This window comes from Gallus gallus, chromosome 18 (genome assembly GCF_016699485.2).
Source record: "Gallus gallus isolate bGalGal1 chromosome 18, bGalGal1.mat.broiler.GRCg7b, whole genome shotgun sequence".
NCBI lineage: Eukaryota > Metazoa > Chordata > Aves > Galliformes > Phasianidae > Gallus > Gallus gallus.
In genome coordinates, this window is record NC_052549.1 from 5,004,594 (window position 1) to 5,022,234 (window position 17,641).

General features: G+C 53.1%; 1 protein-coding gene across 1 annotated transcript in view; it reads left to right on the plus strand.

The window, feature by feature from the left end:
- Window positions 1–181: 181 nt before the first annotated feature.
- Window positions 182–17,641, plus strand: part of UBE2O (ubiquitin conjugating enzyme E2 O) — a 49,577-nt gene continuing 32,117 nt past the window's right edge. Inside the window, 1 exon segment of the mRNA XM_015295299.4 lies at window positions 182–594. Coding sequence (XP_015150785.2) covers window positions 205–594 — 390 coding nt within the window. The 5' untranslated portion in view covers window positions 182–204.

Below are 17,641 nucleotides of genomic sequence, written 5' to 3' on the forward strand. Positions count from 1 at the left end.
TGCCCCTCCCACCCGATGGGCGTGGCATCCTCTCGGGCGTGTCCAATCAGCGGCCACGCCCGTCCCGACAGCGTCGCCACGCACGGGGCGTGGCCCCGCAAGCCCCGCCCCCTTACGTTTCATGCGCGCCGCCCGCCCCGCCCCGCCCCTCCCCTCCCCCAGCCCGCGCCGGCGGCCGCGCGCTCTCCCGCTCAGCCCGGCGCCATGGCGGAGCTCCCCGCTGAGGCGGCTCCGGCCCCCGCCGCCCCGACCCCGGCCCCCGCTCTGCCCTTACCCCCGTCGGCGCCTCCGGGCGGTTCGCAGCGCCTCCTCTTCTCCCACGACCTGGTGTCGGGTCGCTACCGCGGCTCGGTGCGTTTCGGCCTGGTTCGCCTCATCCACGGCGAAGACTCCGATTCGGAGGAGGAGGAAACGGCGGCGGCGCCGGGGGGAGGCGGCCGGGGAGCGGGGGGAGCCGCCAGCTCGGGGGGCTCGGAGTCGGGCGGCCCCGGGGCGGGCGGCACGGAGGAGGGCCGCGCCAGTCCGCTGCGGCGGGGCTACGTGCGGGTGCAGTGGTACCCGGAGGGCATCAAACAGCACGTCAAGGAGACCAAGGTGAGGGGGCCGGGGGGGGGGAGAGAGGGAGGGTTGGGGGCTGCCGGGTGGGCCCTCGGCGTGGAGGTGCCGCGCCGGGCCTCGTTCCCTGTGTGGAGCCTTCGGAAGGAGCCGCGCTGCGGCTGTGGGGCTGTGAGGGAGGCCCGGCCGCCACGGAGCGGCGTTCAGCCTGCTGGGGTGCGGAGCGGTGCCTCACCCAGCGGCGTCCCCGCAGCCTGCCGGAGGGAGCCGGCGGTGTGGCTCTGCCCTTGTTTTACGCCGGCTTCGGGTTGAGCTGCACGGAAATCTGCGTCCTCCAGCCGTGTGAATGCGCCCCTCCGGCGGACCGAGGGCTGGGTTTGCGGGTTGGGTGTCGGGGAGAATTTCATCGTCCGAAGGAGCCGTGAGGAGATGGGGGTGGGCTGTGCAGGGAGGTGGTGGAGTCGCCGTCCCTGGAGGTGCTTAAGGAGAGAGTAGATGTCAGTTAGGGACGCAGCGTGCAGTGCTGGCGGCGGGGAGACAGCCGGGCCAGGTGATTTTAGAGCTCTTTCCCAACCTTACTGATTCTATTCTACGTTTCTGGGGCGTCCCCGCTGCCCGGCGCTGAGCTGCGCGCAGCCCGACGGCACGGAGACAAAAGAGAGGGGCACTGCATGGAGCACAAAGGGGCTGCCGGGCACGGGCGTTGTGCTGAGCGAGGCAGGAGGCACACACGGGGGCTGCTGGGCCCTCTGCTTCGCCTTCTCCCAGCAGCTCAGCGTGCCGAGCAGGAGGTGTGCGGTGGTGGTCCTGCGGGGCCGGGTAGGATGGTGAGCAGTAGCAGGATGAGCTATATTTAGGTGATAGTGTCATTAAACACGTGACCGGTTGGAGATAAGCAAAATGAAAACGGGCATCGAGGAGAGATATCGCTGTGTTGTGCGTTTCTACCTGAAAAAAAAAAAACCCACCCAAAAACAAAAACAAAGCCTTTTCTTTCCCCCAAAGAAAACACAGTTCGATCGCTGCGGCTTTCAAATACAGATTCCGTGTGCTGCAGCAGCACAGATTGGCCCGAAGCGGAGCATGTTTGCTGACATCCACAGCCACCCCGGGCTGCGGGAGCAAACGTGGCTTTAGGTGTTGGATTCTTGAATTCCAAGGTGCTCCTTTCTGGCTTTGGTCGCCGGATGGCCGTGCCTTTGTGGGAAAGCTGGGCTGGGGGGGATCAGAACGCGATTCCATAAATAAATGCTCATCCTCCTCCTTTCCTTCTTGTGGTCTTGCTGCTCTGGTGTAGGCATCTGTGCACTCAGGTAATAGACCCTGGGGAGAAGTTTCCTAAGTGCTTGAAGAACTCAGGTGTACTTACCGTATTGATTTTTCCATTTGAAAAGCTGCCCAACAACCAAATTGCCAGGCGTTGTGTACAAGCTGCGCCGCAGTGTGGGATTACTGAAAACAAACCTGACGCTGCTGGAAACACGTGGGGCTTGCCGTGTCATGGGGATGAGTGAGGGCTTTTGGCTGCCTGCTGACCCGGCCCCTTTGCATTATGGCACCAGGTAAGCCTCATGTCCCTGTGTGGGCTGATGGGAGCAAACCGTGGGCACCACGTGGTTGTCCTGAGCCTGATGAGGTTGGCTTGTGGGCCGCTGTTCTCAGCTGTGTCTGCAGGTACATCTTCTGGCTGCAGCTCTGACTCTCGAGCATCTTTGGCTGTGAGTTTGTTTGATGCGTTCAGGAGTGTTAACCTGGCCTGGTGCAGCCGGGCCGTGGATCGCAGAGGGCACTTGTTGCCATCCAGAGAGCTGCTCTGTGTACCCAAACTGGGTTATGATCTGAGAGCATTCCTGTGTTGTCTTTCAGCTGCTGGGGGCAGGCATTAATTTTTCAGCTGGGGAATATGTAAGCTAACAGTTGTTACTGTTGCCTTTAGAAGCGGAATGCTTTTGTTCTCTCCTGTCAGATGTGGAAGGCAGGCTGCTGCTTAAACCCCAGCACACCATTCGTGATGTTAATAAGTAATAGAAGCTTTCTCTTGAATTTGAGCTGATGTTTGGTAAAAAAAGGCACACTGGCTCTTCTACCTGAATGAGGGGTTTCTCTGAGCCTTTGGTTCTGATAGCCATTAGCAGCATTGTGATGTTCACGTGTGTAGAAAGGAGCCAGGGTTTCTTCTCCATGTATTCCTTTCCTGCCTTCCTCGGCTTCTTTCCCAATTCAGAGCATAGGGAAATCATTGTTGCCAAATAATGTAAAACCCAGACAGTCCTGGAAGGAAACACTTCCCTTTCCAGAGAGGTGTGCCAGCCATGTCCTGTCTGACCCCAGTCCTGTCGCACAGCAAACCTGCAGAGCAGTGCTGGCTGCTGGAGCCACCCCGCTTGTCTTCATGGTGCTGCCTCGGTGCTGGATGTATGTGTTGCTCAGAAGTTGCATTGCTCACTGCTGGGAGCACCTGATGCTTTTCCTAAGAAATGAGCAGAGGTTCAAACCCAGCTGGGTTTTAATTCCAGAGTTCCTCAGGTGTGGGTTATGTTCCTTCTGCACGCTTTGAGCTGCCTTTGGGTTCTTTGCAGAAGCGCTTGGCCAAGCTGGGTAGTAGTGAGACTCATAGGGTGCTGTAAAACACTGCTGCCTTCCTCCCTCTGCCTCTCACCTGGAAGCCTCACTGCTCTCCTCAGCCTTTCATTTTCCCAAAGCCTGTGCAGGGCAGATACGCCTCCTCTGCAGATGGGAGAAGCAGAAAGTGCAGGTGTTGTGTTTCAGCACCTTATCAGAAGGCGCTCAGCAGGGCGGGCTGCTGAATCCCTGCCCTGTGCTCTGCTCTCTGCCTTGGGGAAGAACTGCTTGCGGCAGCACCCAGCTGTGATGCTGTGTCCCAGCAGCACTTTCTGGTTTACGTGGCAGCCTGCAGGGACCCGATGGGGTCTCTGGGGAGTATTTAGCTTCCAAACCACATGATGTGGATGGCTCTCGGTCTGTTCAGCTTCGCTTTGCAGCCCAGTTCAAACTACCTGGGGCTCCCCAGGCACAAATCCCATGGCTGATCAGCTCACCAGCTGGAATTGTTCTGATGCTATCTCCTCGAGTGTGAATTCAACTCTGCTTCATCCCACACAGCCCTCCTGTTCCTTCTCACCCTCCACTGCTGTGATTTCTTGACCTCAAACATTGAGATACGAGTATCAGCTTGCAGGAGAACTTTCTGAAGGTGTTATTCCCACGTAATTACAATATTTGCTTGAATGCTTTACTTCGTGTCTGATTCCTGTCATGTAGTCTCTGCTTGGACCTAAACGTAGGAGCTGTGATTTCTCCTTTTATCCCACAGGAGAAGGGGATGCTCCCATTCACTGAAGGTCAGCATTTTCACCTCTCAGTCCCTTTGCAGGCACCAGCAGCCCAGCATGAGCACTCCAGACACCAATCCTCACTGCTGACCGCCTCGCAGCTGCGGGAGGAGAGCACGGAGAGCCTTAAAAACCTTCTGTCTCTAAACCTGGTCAGGGTGTCCCCTACCCAAAGCACGGTGATGCAGAACGCTTAAGGTCCAGCAGGTGACAGGGGGCAGTTCTGCTGTGTGTGGGTGCAGCTCCTTCCCCACAGCCAGCAGTAAATGCTGCTCAGTGCAGCACTCAGATCCCATGCCCATAAACTGATAGCACTGCTTTCTATCATTTGTGAAGCTGTATCCAACCCTGTTCTTGCATCTGATGTTTCAGTCAGTCTCCCGGGGGTGCTCTGAAACCACCTGGCATCCGTAGCCATTAGAGATGGGAGGGAAGAAAGGGCTTACTGGAATGGGTGTAGTTCTGCATGAGGCAGGAGCCACGTCAGACAGTTGTGCTCATCACAAGGTCACAACCCCTCGAGTTGGTTTTTTGCTTTGTTTGATGCTTGCCAGACCGACTTGGGGATCATCATGAATATTTCACTGCAAAATGGACTCCTGCACAACAGAAGTATGTGCTGTTACTGCGTGGAGAGTTGTTTTGTGTGCGTGGTGAGCTGATAATTTGGGAGTGCAAGCGGCCACCTGGGCTCAGCAATTAATTAGTGCTCTTCCAGCCCCAATCAGGGGTGTTACTTTTAAAGTGGACAAAGCCTCTCCCTGAGCAGACAGTTCTGTGCTCCCTCCCAACGTGCTGGGTTAGCTAAAAGGGAAGGGAAGGAGGCAGCTCAATTAGTAATGACTAGCACACAGCCTAAGGTGCACTAAAAGCTTCAGGAGGAATCGGTTGGATCCCATGCCAGGCTTTGAGATACCCGCATGAGAATGAGTGAGGTGTTTTGCTGTGGCTTTCTCATGAAGTTTCCCCTTCACATATGCTGTGCAGCTCCAGCGGAGGCTTCTGCAGGGACCTGGCTCTAAGCAACCCCGTGAAGTTACTTTTTTTGGCTGAAATCCTGTTGTTGAAGTTAAGTGGTACAAGCTTGCAGGATGCTTTCTGGGACAAGGTCTTGCTTATGCCAGCTGTCCTCAGCTCTCACCTCAGAGCAAAGCCACTATTTTTAATGCTCAGCATCCGTGTTGGTGCTGGGAGATAACTGGCATTGTGAAGCTCAGAACCTCTTCTCCTGTGGCTGTTTAATTGCTTGTGGGATTTTATGGGCTCTGAAGGTGATGGCACCTTCCTAAATGCTCCCTGGGAGGAACCTGCCTCGTTGTTTGCACGCTGCTCGCCTCCCACCATCAGCATCAAACCAGTGCTTTGGGCTGAGGCTTCTACACTTGCTTTTGGTGTTACCAGCGAGGCCTGGAGCTGAGATTTGAGATGACAACGTGGGTTTTTATGTGGTGGTGCTCGGAGTGCATAACACACAGCTCAGGTTCTGCCTTGTGCGGGTTGCGCGTCCCACTCCAGAGGTCTTCAGAGCTGCGGGGAGGTAGGAGGATGCTAACTGTGTCCTGGAACAAAAAAAAGCCTGCAGAGAGGCTCCGTGGTGGCAGTGGGGCTTTTTTCCATGCACTTTCCATTTTCTTTTAACAGTGAGGTCATTGGGCTGACTGGGTGAAGGCTTTACCTTCACAAGCCTTTGATAAGCTTTGATTGTTGAGTGAGGGGGGGCGGTGTGCCGCACGCCCTGCCTGTGTTGCAGCCCAGTTCTGTGCAGTTGGGTTTGTCGTGGGCTGGGCTGCAGTTCATGATAAAAGGTGTCTCAGCACACGTCAGGTGGTTCTCACTTACCTTCTGCATGGGAAAGCTGAAAGGAACCCAGTGGGATCCATGCCAGCCCTGCTGAGGGCTGAGAGCACACAGAGGAGGGCCCAGGTGGAAACAGGACAGCAATCTTCCACGTGTGCTGGTGTAGGTGGAAGCAAGGATGTGCTCCTTGATGGTGCATGTGGACTCTGATATCAAACTGCGTTGGATGTATGCTTGTGCAGGGAAAGATAGGTGGTGCTGCGTTGGTTTTCTGCCCTTCGTGGTGGAGGCTTTAACTCCACTTTATGGAGAGAAAAGCAATGACCACCTGCAGCTGCAGCCCTGCTCCCCCTGACTGCATGGCATGTCTGCTGAGACCAGAACCAGTGGGTAAGTGGTCAGCTCTTGGTTTGTGCTGTACCAAAGAAAGGCTCTGTGATCATGGTTCAGCCTATTGGGGAGCTCTGTAAGCTAAATTGCATTGATGTCCTTATGTTGTGTGTTGGAGCATGCACTGTTTGACTGCTCACCTGGTGCTCTGCATCTCAGCAAGGGGGTGGGCAGTTTGGGGGGGGGTGTGTGTAGGTGTGCCTGCAGCATCGTCCTGGTGGGATGCAACAGAGCTTTGGGGGCATTTTGGCAGTGCCAGAGCTCTGTTCCTGTTCCTCAGCAGCTGGTGCTGTAGCTCCTGGTGAGTGGATGGGCAGTGCTATTGCTGCTGTGGGAGGTGAGGGCAGAGATGTGCAGGAGAGCAGGTCAGGAAGGGTGGGCGCTCTATGTTGAAGCTTCCAGGCAGGGAGAGATTGAATTCACAGCAGTTAAACAAGCACAGCCCGCTCCGTTTGCATTTACAGCAGTGTCCTTTCAGAGCCTCTTGCTGAGCTGAGGAGGAGCTGGGGAGCTCTGCCCTCTCTCCATTAGGCAGCCTTCATTTTGTGGCATAAAACTGCAGCGCTGTGCCATGTGGTGCTGCGCTCAGCACAGCTCCAACGCAGCGATTCGCTCTGCTGCTGGAGGGAGAGTGCTGCTGAACCTGAGGGGATGGGAGCTGCAGGCTTCTAACAGCAGTTCTGAGCCCAAAGCTGGGACTGCCATGCACACCTCTCCTGCTGCAGCCACCGGCAGTGCCGTCTCCTGTCTGTGGCTGAGCCTTCTGCTCAATGTGGAGTACACTGATTCAAGGAGAGCTGGGAATGAGTTCCATCACAGCCCATGTAGGGTTCTTTACCTGCTTTTTGCAAGGATACAACTGCAGGAATAAAAGAATTTTGCGTACGAATCGTTTTTGTTTCAAGAAACAGCCCTGCTCCTCTGCTGATAAGGATACTTAGTGAGTAAGTAGCGTTCCTAATCTTCAAAGCGTTTCCTGCTGTTGGTGTGGCGGTGGATCTGGAGCTGTGCCCTGGCAAGGTGACAAACCTTCCCTGCAGGTGACTCCAGGTGACACTGCATCAGTGCTGCTGGGCCCTGACCTTGGTTTGCTGCTGCTGTGGTCGTGCCTTCCATTTGGCTCTTTCTGAGCAGGGCTGCAGAGCGTGAGCTGTATGGGTGGTGGGAAAACCTTCGACGTCCCTCAACGTAATTATAGACTGAGGTGTCTATTTAGGCAAATTATTCTCTCTCCAAACTGTAACGCATGGGTTCTTCTGAATGTGTAAAATGGAATGCTTGGAAACTGGCTGGCATTTTGTATAGCTTTCTATTGAGGCGCTCAGACTCAATTTGTTTCCTCAGATACGTGAAGTGATGGGTAACCCAGCAGCTTTAGGGTTAAGTTGGCTATAAATGCTGTAAGCTGTGAGGATTCTGCAGGAAAGCAATGCAGCCAGAAAGTGCTAGATCCACAGTGAAATTGTTGACAGCAGCTGTGCTGGTACAGACATACAACCTGAGCAGCACAGATCAGAGGCACCTTTGTGTTTTCCTTACCCAGCTTCACTGCTCAGCTGCCCTGAACCAGCACCTGCCTTCCCTGCTGCTCAGAGGGGAGTTCTGCTCACTGCTGCACTGACTGTGCTGCCTTTCTGGCCCAAAATCTGGCTTTTCAGAATGAGGGGTGAGTACACAGGAAGCACTGCCCAATGGTTTTGCTCAGGGTCGGTCGGATTTCCAGCAGGGCCCTGTGCTGCAGTCCTCCTTTGGCTTTGCCCTTCGCACTGCTGTTGAAGATGGAAGCTGTTTTTCCCTGGAAGGTAGGATGCACATCCCATCCAAGTGAAGAGCTCTCGTGGCTATTGCAAGGAATGTCGGTGCTTCTGTTCAGCATTCGAGTCCAAGTTCCTTGAAACACCGTTAGGATTGAGGCAAAACAGCCACACTTTCTAAATTTAGAGTTACTACGTGGTTGTGTAACTGGCTGTAAATGAAGCAGCTCTTCAAATTGATTGTTCTGTCCTGAAGTCGAGCGGCTTCTGTCACAAGCCTTTCTGTCCTCGTGCCCCAGGAAGCCTGCAGGGGCCGGGCTGTGGGAATTCCCATGCAGAAGTACCATCTCCTGTTAGTGAATGGTCTGCGGGGTTCAGATGAGAGCAGAAAAGCAGGGCTGGAGGGAGGGGAGGGAATATGTCCTTCTTGGGTAACTTCTGGGTTTGTTGTTTTTGAAGCCTGCAGATGTGGGTGATTCCATTGCTTCCTGTCAGAGCAGGCTGAGCTGCATTCTGGTGTTCCAGAGCTTGGGAAGCTCTTCCTAATGAGGTGTGGTGGTATAGAATGTTTCCTCCTTGAGGTGTACTTAATGCAGTGTGGGAATGATGAACATAAACCCGGGTCATTCTAACCATGGAAGCTTTCTGAACTGCAGCAAACCTCCCAGGATGAACCAGGCTGCTTCCCAGCCTGTGCACAGACTGCCTGCTCCTGAAACACGAGAGAGGAGAACACCTTGCAGGATTACCCAGCAGAAACAGTGACGCCGTGCAGGAAATACCAGAACCTGATACCTGGGTTTCTGCATTTACAAAATGAAGAATCCTGAAGTTTCTGTCGAGCACGGACAGCATTTTATCCCAGCATTACCAGCTGCTGGTGCTGTGAGCTCTCACTGTGAAACTTCCCCAGTAAGACTGGGGCTGTGTTGCTGAGTCGGTCCCTGCCTCGTCCCTCAGGCACCTGGGGCTGTGCTGGCCTTTGCCCTTCTGACTGTAGGGCTGGAAGCTTGCTCTGTTCAGTTCTGTGTGCTGGTGGGGGTTGTGCTGCTATGTGACAGAGTTGTCTCATTTGGTTCTCTTGAGCAGAACTGGCTCTGCTCCCCTGGTCAGCTCAAGGGCCTCGTAGGATGGCATTAATGCTCCTTACCTGGGGCTGCTCTGATCCAAGCATTAGATGAAAACTTAACGCTTTCCATTACAAGCACTCTGTATTTCACAAGAGCATCGTGCCATCAGCTCTCGTGTTTCTTATTCTGGTCGGCATCATCTTAGAGAAAGGTTAATAATTCATAGGAAGTGAGCATCACGAGGACCCTTAATTGATGTGGTCACTGTAACGCAGACATAAAACCTTTAATTGGAGGAATATCTCTTTATTCCCCCCCCCCAGTGCTGACACTTGGAGATCAGGAGCAAACCCAGGCTATGTTCCTGGCTTCCTTACTCGTGTTGTGCCTGTGCTTTTTCTACTCTCAGTGACACAGTTCAGTACCAGCCTGTCATCTGTCGACACTGATTGCCATTTGGAACCTATTTGCTCTCGTGCAGTGATTAAAGTAATCGAGAGTTGGCTTCTGTCTTACAGTGGCTGTGGCACCAGTGTCAGCGTTGCACTAATTCTGTGTATTCTCCTCTTTAATTGCCATTCAGGTGGAAACACACCATGTATTCACACCTAATGTCATTCTCTCCCACGGTGCTGCTTCAGCTCCTTTTGTTTTTGCCCCACGCAGTTTTTCTTTTCAGATTACAGCCTCCTTTCTGATTAGCACATGTGCAGCCCTGCAGGTTTGTAGGGAAAATACTCTTATCTGAGAGCTCCCAGTGGTGCCATGCTTGCTGCAAAGTGAGTGCTCACTGCAGAAACAGGTGGGTTTCTTACTAAGTGTGATTGGAAACCACTGGTGAGCCCTGTGTTGGGTTTCATAAGGTGTATTTAACCTCCCTGGGGTGAGCTGCACCACCCAGCCTGCTTCTGCACTTACAGCTGTGTGCTTCACTGCCTGCAGTGACTGACACGAGCCTGAACTTTCTCTCGTGATGGTTTAATTTGAGTTTATCTTAATCTCTGCTAATCTGGCACTGAGAAGTGTTTGCTGTCAGAGGAATCCTCGAGGGGCTGAAACGATGGCCTGGAAGGGTGTTAGGGTCTGCTCTGCTGCTGGTGCTGCTTCTGAGCATTGCTCTCATGCAGCTAAGGGTAAGTGTGGGGTGGGGGCAGCAAACAGTGGGCAGAGCTCTTTTTGGAACTGGGATCTTTGTGCTCACCCCATTTGGGCTAGCCAGGCCTTTTGTGAATGCATTTGTGAAGTCTTTGAAGCCTGCTGTGCTGCTGGACATCTGCATCTCCGTGGTGCTGTGGATGTGTTGATGGCAGCAAAGTGAGAGTCCATCCCACTTGTTTTGGAGAGCGGTCAAAGAGTCCCTGCAGAGTGCAGTTTGTTCCCAGTTGTGTTGCTAACTTACCTCCTTTCCAGTTCAGCACGGGGTGAACAGTGGTCTGCACTGCTGGCAGTGCTTAAATAAAGGCTTGGAACAAAAGATCAAGGAGTGGGCACAGAGTGATGTCCGTAGCATCATTGTCCAACCTGTATCTGCCATTGAGCATGATAGGCAAGGGTTCTTGGGTCGTGGCTCAGCTGGTTCCTGCTGTGCTGTAACATCAGCTTTGTTGCTGCTACTGCAGACTGGGGGGTGACGCTGAGCTTTGTTTTTAGGTCTTCCCACTAATGAGTAGCACTGGTATGTGAGCTGGAAAGGGGCTGGAAGTGCAGTAGTTTGGGTTATCTGCATTCTGAAGAAGAGTAAAACAAAGGATGTTTGTTGTGTTCCCATGTGAAAATAAGGCCCCGGTAGAGCACCACAAGGTTAGTGGTGTGTGTGTGTAGCTGGTACTGCTGCTTCTGGCTTCACCTCATCTAAACATTGCCTTGGAGTTTATTTTAGGCTTGCGAGAATGGGAGGTGCTTGTCGTGGTCAGCTAGGCTGTGATTTAGCAAAGTGGCAAATCTGCTTTAGAGACCAGGAAAAGGAAGAGCTTTTAATCACAAGTGACAGCATGCAGTGTGTGATTGGACCCCAGGCCCTGAGCGATGGTGAGATCCCTCTGCTGACACCTGCCTGGCTGCAAGGAGCTGCTACTGCAGGGGCTTCTTGGTGCTCTGTTCCAGCAGTTGTTGGGATGTCACGCGGAGCTGTGGATTGTTTTCCTCCCACCCACATCAGCAACGTGGTTTTAGGAAGATGTGCTCTTTCGTTTCCCTACTTTTGTGCACGTTGGTGCTTGGTTAGGTGAGCTAGGAAGGGGCTGGTAACAAAGCTCTCAATATTCAAAGCCCGTGGCACTTGTGAAGGTGCTCCCAAAGTCGTGCTGTGCTTGTGACTATGGAGGAGCAGTGCTGACTGCTGCACGGTGCTGTAGCTGTGACACTGCAATCACACCAAGGTTCTGGAACGTGGCCAGGGCAGGAGATGCAGGCACCAATGGACAACATGTGCCACACCGCCGTATAATGACCACCGTGACCTCCCATCTTTGTGTGTGACCTGAAAGCAAAGAGGGGCTCCAGATTTGGGGCTGAAACAACATGTATGTGCTTTCTGTGAAGGACACGGATCTGGTAAGGATTCAGCTGCAGGCTCTGTTTGAGGGCTGCAGACATCGGTTGCCTTAAAATCTCACCCAGGAAAGCAGTGTTTGCCATTCTCTCGTGGGTTGAAAGTGAAGTTTTCAGTTGGGAGAACCCTATGGCTGTCTGCTGTTCAATCCATAGGCTGCTGGTTATTGCAGCACTGCAATAGAGACATCTGTCAGCACAACCCATGCAGAGGTGGGTCATGAAAAACTGCCTTATCTTATCCAAAGGTGTGAACGTAGCAGTAAAGAGATGAGATCAGTTTACAGCAGGTGTATTCAGCAGCCTTTGGGGCTGTCACACGGCTGTCTGCACCAACTCAGGGTGACAGAGCTGAACCCTCAGTTGGGTCATTGCTGGGCAGTGGGTGCTCTCTGCACGAGGGGACCTCAGCTGAGGGCTCTTCCCCTGGGAGCCCACCTTGTCCCCAGCAGCCATGGCTTTAGGAGAACCACTGTGTGAAAGAGCCATGCTGCTTTCTCCCTGCCTTTTCTCGCTCCTCTCGGCGTGCAGCCCTAATTACAGCCCTGGCAGCTTAGGGCAGGAGCTGCTGTCCTGTCCCAAAGCTGCCTGGCTTTGCCTTTCTCAAATCTGATCGTAGCTTCACCTTGCACAGCAAAGCGGCTGGCTGGGCTCCTCAGGCTCTGTGCATCACTGCCAGTGGGCTGTGGTTGGGCTGCAGTTCTGCCTGCCCTGATCTGCACCTGGTGGCTTCCACGTGTTGTGTTGGATCTGGAGAGACATGAGGCTGCTCCATCCATCCCTGCTGAAATGCTGGAGCTGAGCAGCCAGCATCCCCTCTGGAGATGGGCCTCCCTGGAGCCGAGGAATGTAGGTCAGAGTTAAGTATGTAGAGTGAAAAAGAGACTTCATTGTAAGGCAGTGTTTCACCTAGATAATCCAGTGAGGTCCTCACGCTGATGGGAAACCTGTTCTTACATATATGCTGTTTTATATGACTCATTAAGCAAACCTAATTAAGCAGCAGCATCAGCCCTGCTAAACGCCTTGGCACGTGGTCCTGAAGGCTGCAGGGCAGGCACCCTGATGGTGTGCCCTCTGCCTAAATCTGCATTTGCAGTGCCTGAGGCCGTGGGTAAAGGATGAAGGAGTGGAGGTGTGAGTGAAGCACCCGATAGCATGGACTGAATGCTGCGTGCATGGCAGTGTGAGCCCAGCATGGAGCTGCAGGGAGTAAGCCATGAATCTGGACAGGCGAATTGAGTGGGATGGAGGGCTGTGCTGCGTGGGGAAGGCAATGCATTCTGTATGCTGGGTGCAGCTGCTGGAGGTGCACGGTGTGCCTCACACTAAGTGTGTACCAACACAAACCTGACATGGATAAGGAACGCCTGTCAGCAGCAGCTGTAGGGCTGGCTGTGTGTTATGCAGATGTTCACGCCTGAGGGCCTCTCACTGTGGCTTTCTGCTGCATCAGGTGCTTTTCATTTTAAGTTTCTCGTAAGAACAAAGCATGTCATTTCATATGCAAGGCAAAAAAAACCTCCTTTTTACTGCCTTCTCTGTGTACGCTTGACACGCTTCTTAATCTTGACAGTATCCTGAGTTTTCTATGCAGAGCATTTACCTGCAGGTGAAATGCTTTGTTCTGACTTCTTGTCCCCTGTGTAATGATGCACGGGTTCCTTCCTGGCTTCCGTGTTCCGCCACAGTGCCAGCTGCCCCTGAGGGGCTGATGGAGCTGCACACGTGTGTATGTGCAGCCTGCAAAGCTGGGTGATGGTTCTGGGCAAAGGCACTGTTGTGGGCATGGGAGCATCCTACCAGAGCCTGGGCTGACTTGGTCTGGGCTGTTGCACGTCCTTGTCAGGATCTTGCCACGTCTGACCAATAAACAGTGGCAGTCAGTGAGTAAGGGCAGCTTTGAGGGAGTACATAGCTTCTACTTCTCATTGGGAATGACAGCCCTCATACAGCAGCCTAAGGCTCAGCTACCTTCATGCCACGTGGCTCTTGGGTGCCCTGCAGTCTGCAGCCAGCTTTGCCCATCTTTGCAGGGCTCCCAGGGCTGCTCCCCCTGTGGCATTCAGGCAGAGGTCGTCCAACCTGGGCTTTAAGAGGAGGGGGGAGCAGAGCACCTCTCCAGCTGTCACAGCACAGCTTTCTAAATCATCTCGAGGGTGTTCTGCTATAGTGTTTGCAAACTCCAGCTGTGTTTATGGCTCACTGTTTCATTGGGGTTGTGATGGGCTGGAAGCTTCCTTTGATAACTGAAGTCATTAAAGCAAGGAGCACGTTATGTGTACGGCCCATAACAGCCCCGTGCTAAAGCAAAATGCTCACTTTCTCCCTCTATGTGTTCACAGCGATATATCCTCATAAAAAAAAGTCATTGTAGGAAGCAGACGTCGGGTGAATTACAGTTCCAGGAAATATGGGGCTCCCTGTCAAGGATAACTGACTTTGGTTTAAGCAGGTGAAATGTATTTTGCAGACGGTGGCCATTGATTAGTTGTTCTGCAGACTGTTTTTATTGGGTGCATAGCTGAGAAGGCATCCAGATGTACAGAGCATCCGCTTGGAGCTCTGCCGGGATGGGGAGCAGTGCCTTTGGAACCGATGAGCTCCATCATTCCTCTTCAGCACTTCTCCCTCCCGGTGACGCCATCCCCACGAGGCCGTTAGCGCAGGTATGGAGTTCTGTGTCTGCGCTGGGAGTCGGTGCCTTTCTGCTCTGCAAATGCTTTTCTTGTTAAAGAAAGGGGAGAAAAAACATAAGCAACCTCTGTGTGTGTTTGGAGGCAGATCTGCTGACTTGAGGCAAGCAGGCTTTTACTGCCTATTGCTCACGCTGTCTGGAGTGAGCCCTTGTTCCTATAAGCATGCCCTCATCAGAGCTGCTCACACTGGTGAGCTGTGCCTGGGAGAGGCCCAGAGGTGGTGATGGTGCTTAAAATGAGCCCTGTCTGCCTGTCCCAAACCTCAGCCTGAGCAGTGAGCCAAAGGAGGGCTGGGAAGGATGGAGGGGGACAAATGCACTTGAAGTGCACAGTATTTGTCAGAGCTGTTGAATCAAACGTGATGCATTCTGATGCTATCTGAGCATCCTTTGTAACCAGCTCGGCACTGACACATCTTACAGGTGCTTCCAGGTGATGTTACCTGCTGTGTGCTGTCCTTGGCATTTGCAGGAGGGTAATTATGTGCTGAGTTCTGCTAACAGCCAACCCCCCCCCTTGCTCTTGTCTCTAAGATCTGTTGGTGAAGGGGCAGTGGAATGCTTTTAGTGCAGATCCCAATGAAGGGGCAGTGGCACGCTTCTTAAGGAACCCATCCTCTTCTCTTGTTAAGAACAGGAGGTTTTCTGCTTGGCCCAGAGGTGCCTCATGGCCCTGGGAGATGGTGGGCCCTTCTGGAGCCCGAGCTGGGTCTGAATACCTTGGTCCTGCAAGCAGCTTATTGTTGTCCATGTTCTACATCCAGAGGACACCAGGCTGGCAAGGACTACTGCAGGTATAAAAGCTTTTACCCATAAAACCCATATACAGAGGGGCACTTAATTCACCCCCAGCACGTTTAGAATAGAAATTCAGCAGACTTTAATAGGGAAAAATAATCAGAAGACCTGGCTTCTGTGTCACATCCAGCTGGGTGACTGCAGAGCCGCACAGTGGGGCTTTCTGCTTGCTCAGCTCAGAGATGGGGCAAGCAGAGATCCCCAGGTTTGTCATCTTCAATTATTCTCGCATCAACTGTGGCTCCAGGAGCGTTAGGTCAGGCTCTGGACGGCTCTCTCAGCCCTGTCCCTGTTACATCATTGCTGTCACCAATCCCTGGGGGTTTTCTGGGTTACTGAAGGGAACGGGAGGTGGTTTGCTGCTGTGTTACAGGGTGCTCTAACAGTGAGTTCAGCCTGCTCTGGTTGGAGGTGTTTGCATCTCCCCCGGCCGTTCTGCAAGTGGTGGATTCCCCTCTTGAACAAAAACAGCACGGCAGTGGCAGAAACTCCATTGTGAAATCAGAGCTCTCATATGGATTCCGTAGGGTCTGTGCCTTTTTGTAACAGCCAATACAGCACTTCTGTATGGGAGGCATAATTGGAACTCCGTCAGTGAATAGAAAATGCAGCTGAGGGGTTTTTTTTTTTTTTTTTGGAGCAATGATGCAATTGTGCTGCATTGTCCCAGCAGCATTCACACACACTCATCTGCAGTGTGAGCCGGGGGAGTGGCTTTGCTGTTTGTCAGGGATGAATGCTGCACAGGGTGCCCGTGCTGGCACTGAATGCGGGGTGGGCTCTCTGTAGCATTCCAGAGTTTGCATGAGATGGTTGCAAAGGCTTTGGATTATTCTGATTTTTAATGATATCTGGCTTCACAGTGAATACACCTGGCTCAAAAGGCACCGTTAGATAACAGAAAGCCATTGCAGAGCAGTCGCTGTGGCATTGCAGCCAGTGCTGGCCGCTGCACCCCCTGAATCACCGCTTGCCTTTGCTCTGGGCTGGAGCAGTGGGGGTGAGATGAGCCACGTGTGCCTGTCTGGAGGTGTGCTCCCATTGCAGGGCAGGAGAAATGGCTCAGCTCTGTGTGCTCACTGCCCAGGGCTGCTCGGGAGCGTGCCATGACACAGCACTGCTGTGCTTTCAGCTCGAGCTATTTATACATGGGTTTTCAGCGTGGTTTTATCTGCTCCAGGTTTTATCTGTGTGCTCCATGAAATAATCCCACTTCAGTTCAGTAGAATTGCCAGGGTTCCTTACCGACTAGATGAGAGTTTCAGCTTCTGGCAGTGCGTAGCTGTGTGTCCAAACACTGCTGAATAAGAGGGAATCTGAGCATTAGTGTATGTCTGGCATCAGTCCCCTAAGGTAATGCTGCTCAAACCACTCGTGTGTGCAAAGACTGCGTAGGCCCAGCTATCAGTATTGGGCTTTTGAACCAGCCCAAAAATGTGAGCAGGGAAGAGTGGCAATGCACACGGAGCACGTGTTGGGGGGCTGTTGGTCAGGCAGCATTGCTGCTGCTGAGGCTTGCAAAGCACAAGGCTGTGAATCATGTTAAGGCACCTTAAACCATTCTTCCTTCCTTGCCTGTTGCCTCAAAGCTGTTTGCAGGTCGTGTCGTCTCGGAATAATTGTGAACAATTAGAAGCTAATTTAAATGGCTGGTTTGTATTCACAGCAGCGGTGTATGAGCTAACCAGCTGGAAAGGAGGCACGGTGATTTTCTGTTGCTATGTCTCTGTCTCCCTCTTGTTGTTCCCTGGCAGCTTTTGCAAGGCAGATATTTGCATTGGGCCAGCATTCAGCTCCCCATGTGCCCCACATGCTGCCTGTGGTCAGTGACTGATTCCTACAGCACAGATGCAGACCAGCAACAAAGAACCTGTTGCATGTTAACCACCATCTCCATCCTGAGGCTATGATTTGAAGAATCCTTTGGCTTCAGGTAAATCAGAGAGCTGCTAGGTGCTCTTCTTGCACAGGGAGGAGCACAGCTTCATCAGCATGGCTGCTGGGTTCCCAGAAATCCCAGAATCCCAGAGCAGTTTCTCCTTTGGGGTGGCTCTTCCAGCACGCAAGTACATCTCGTTCTTTGGACCCGCTTAGAGTCGAACTGTGGATGTCCTGCCACAAAGACCAGCACAGCCTCTGCTTGCAGGCACTTTCTGAGGTTCCCATTGCTGAAGCAGGCATCGCTCAGCAGGGTCAGCATGTCTGCACAGGGCAGTGCTGCCTCCCCATTGCAGGGCATTGCAGCTCCAGCCTTCTTCACATGAGGCTCTGGGGGAGGGACGAGCCCATCTGCAAGAGGTGTTGGCTGCTGTATAGGCAAAATGCTGTCTGCTTCCAGCCAGCATCTCCTGTGTCTCTTAGCTGCAGTCTCGTGTGGGTTTTTTCAGGTAACAGTGCCATCTGGTGCCGGATCCCTGCTCTTTAGCAAGCTTTTCTCAGATTCCTAGGCAGAGGTGGTAGCAAAAGAGCTGCTTTTAATCAGCCATCTTACTGTGAGGCAGCAGGTGGGGGCTGTGTAGCATTGCTCCGGGGGGAGCAGGTCGGTGGGCTGTGTGTTAGGAACAGCTGCCCCAGAGGCAGGGTGTGGGAAGCAGGGCTGTCAGTGCAGGGTGCCTTCCCTATCTTTATGCTGAGCACCGTTATTGTGCTGTTCCTGGGTTCTCTTTCAGGTCTGTT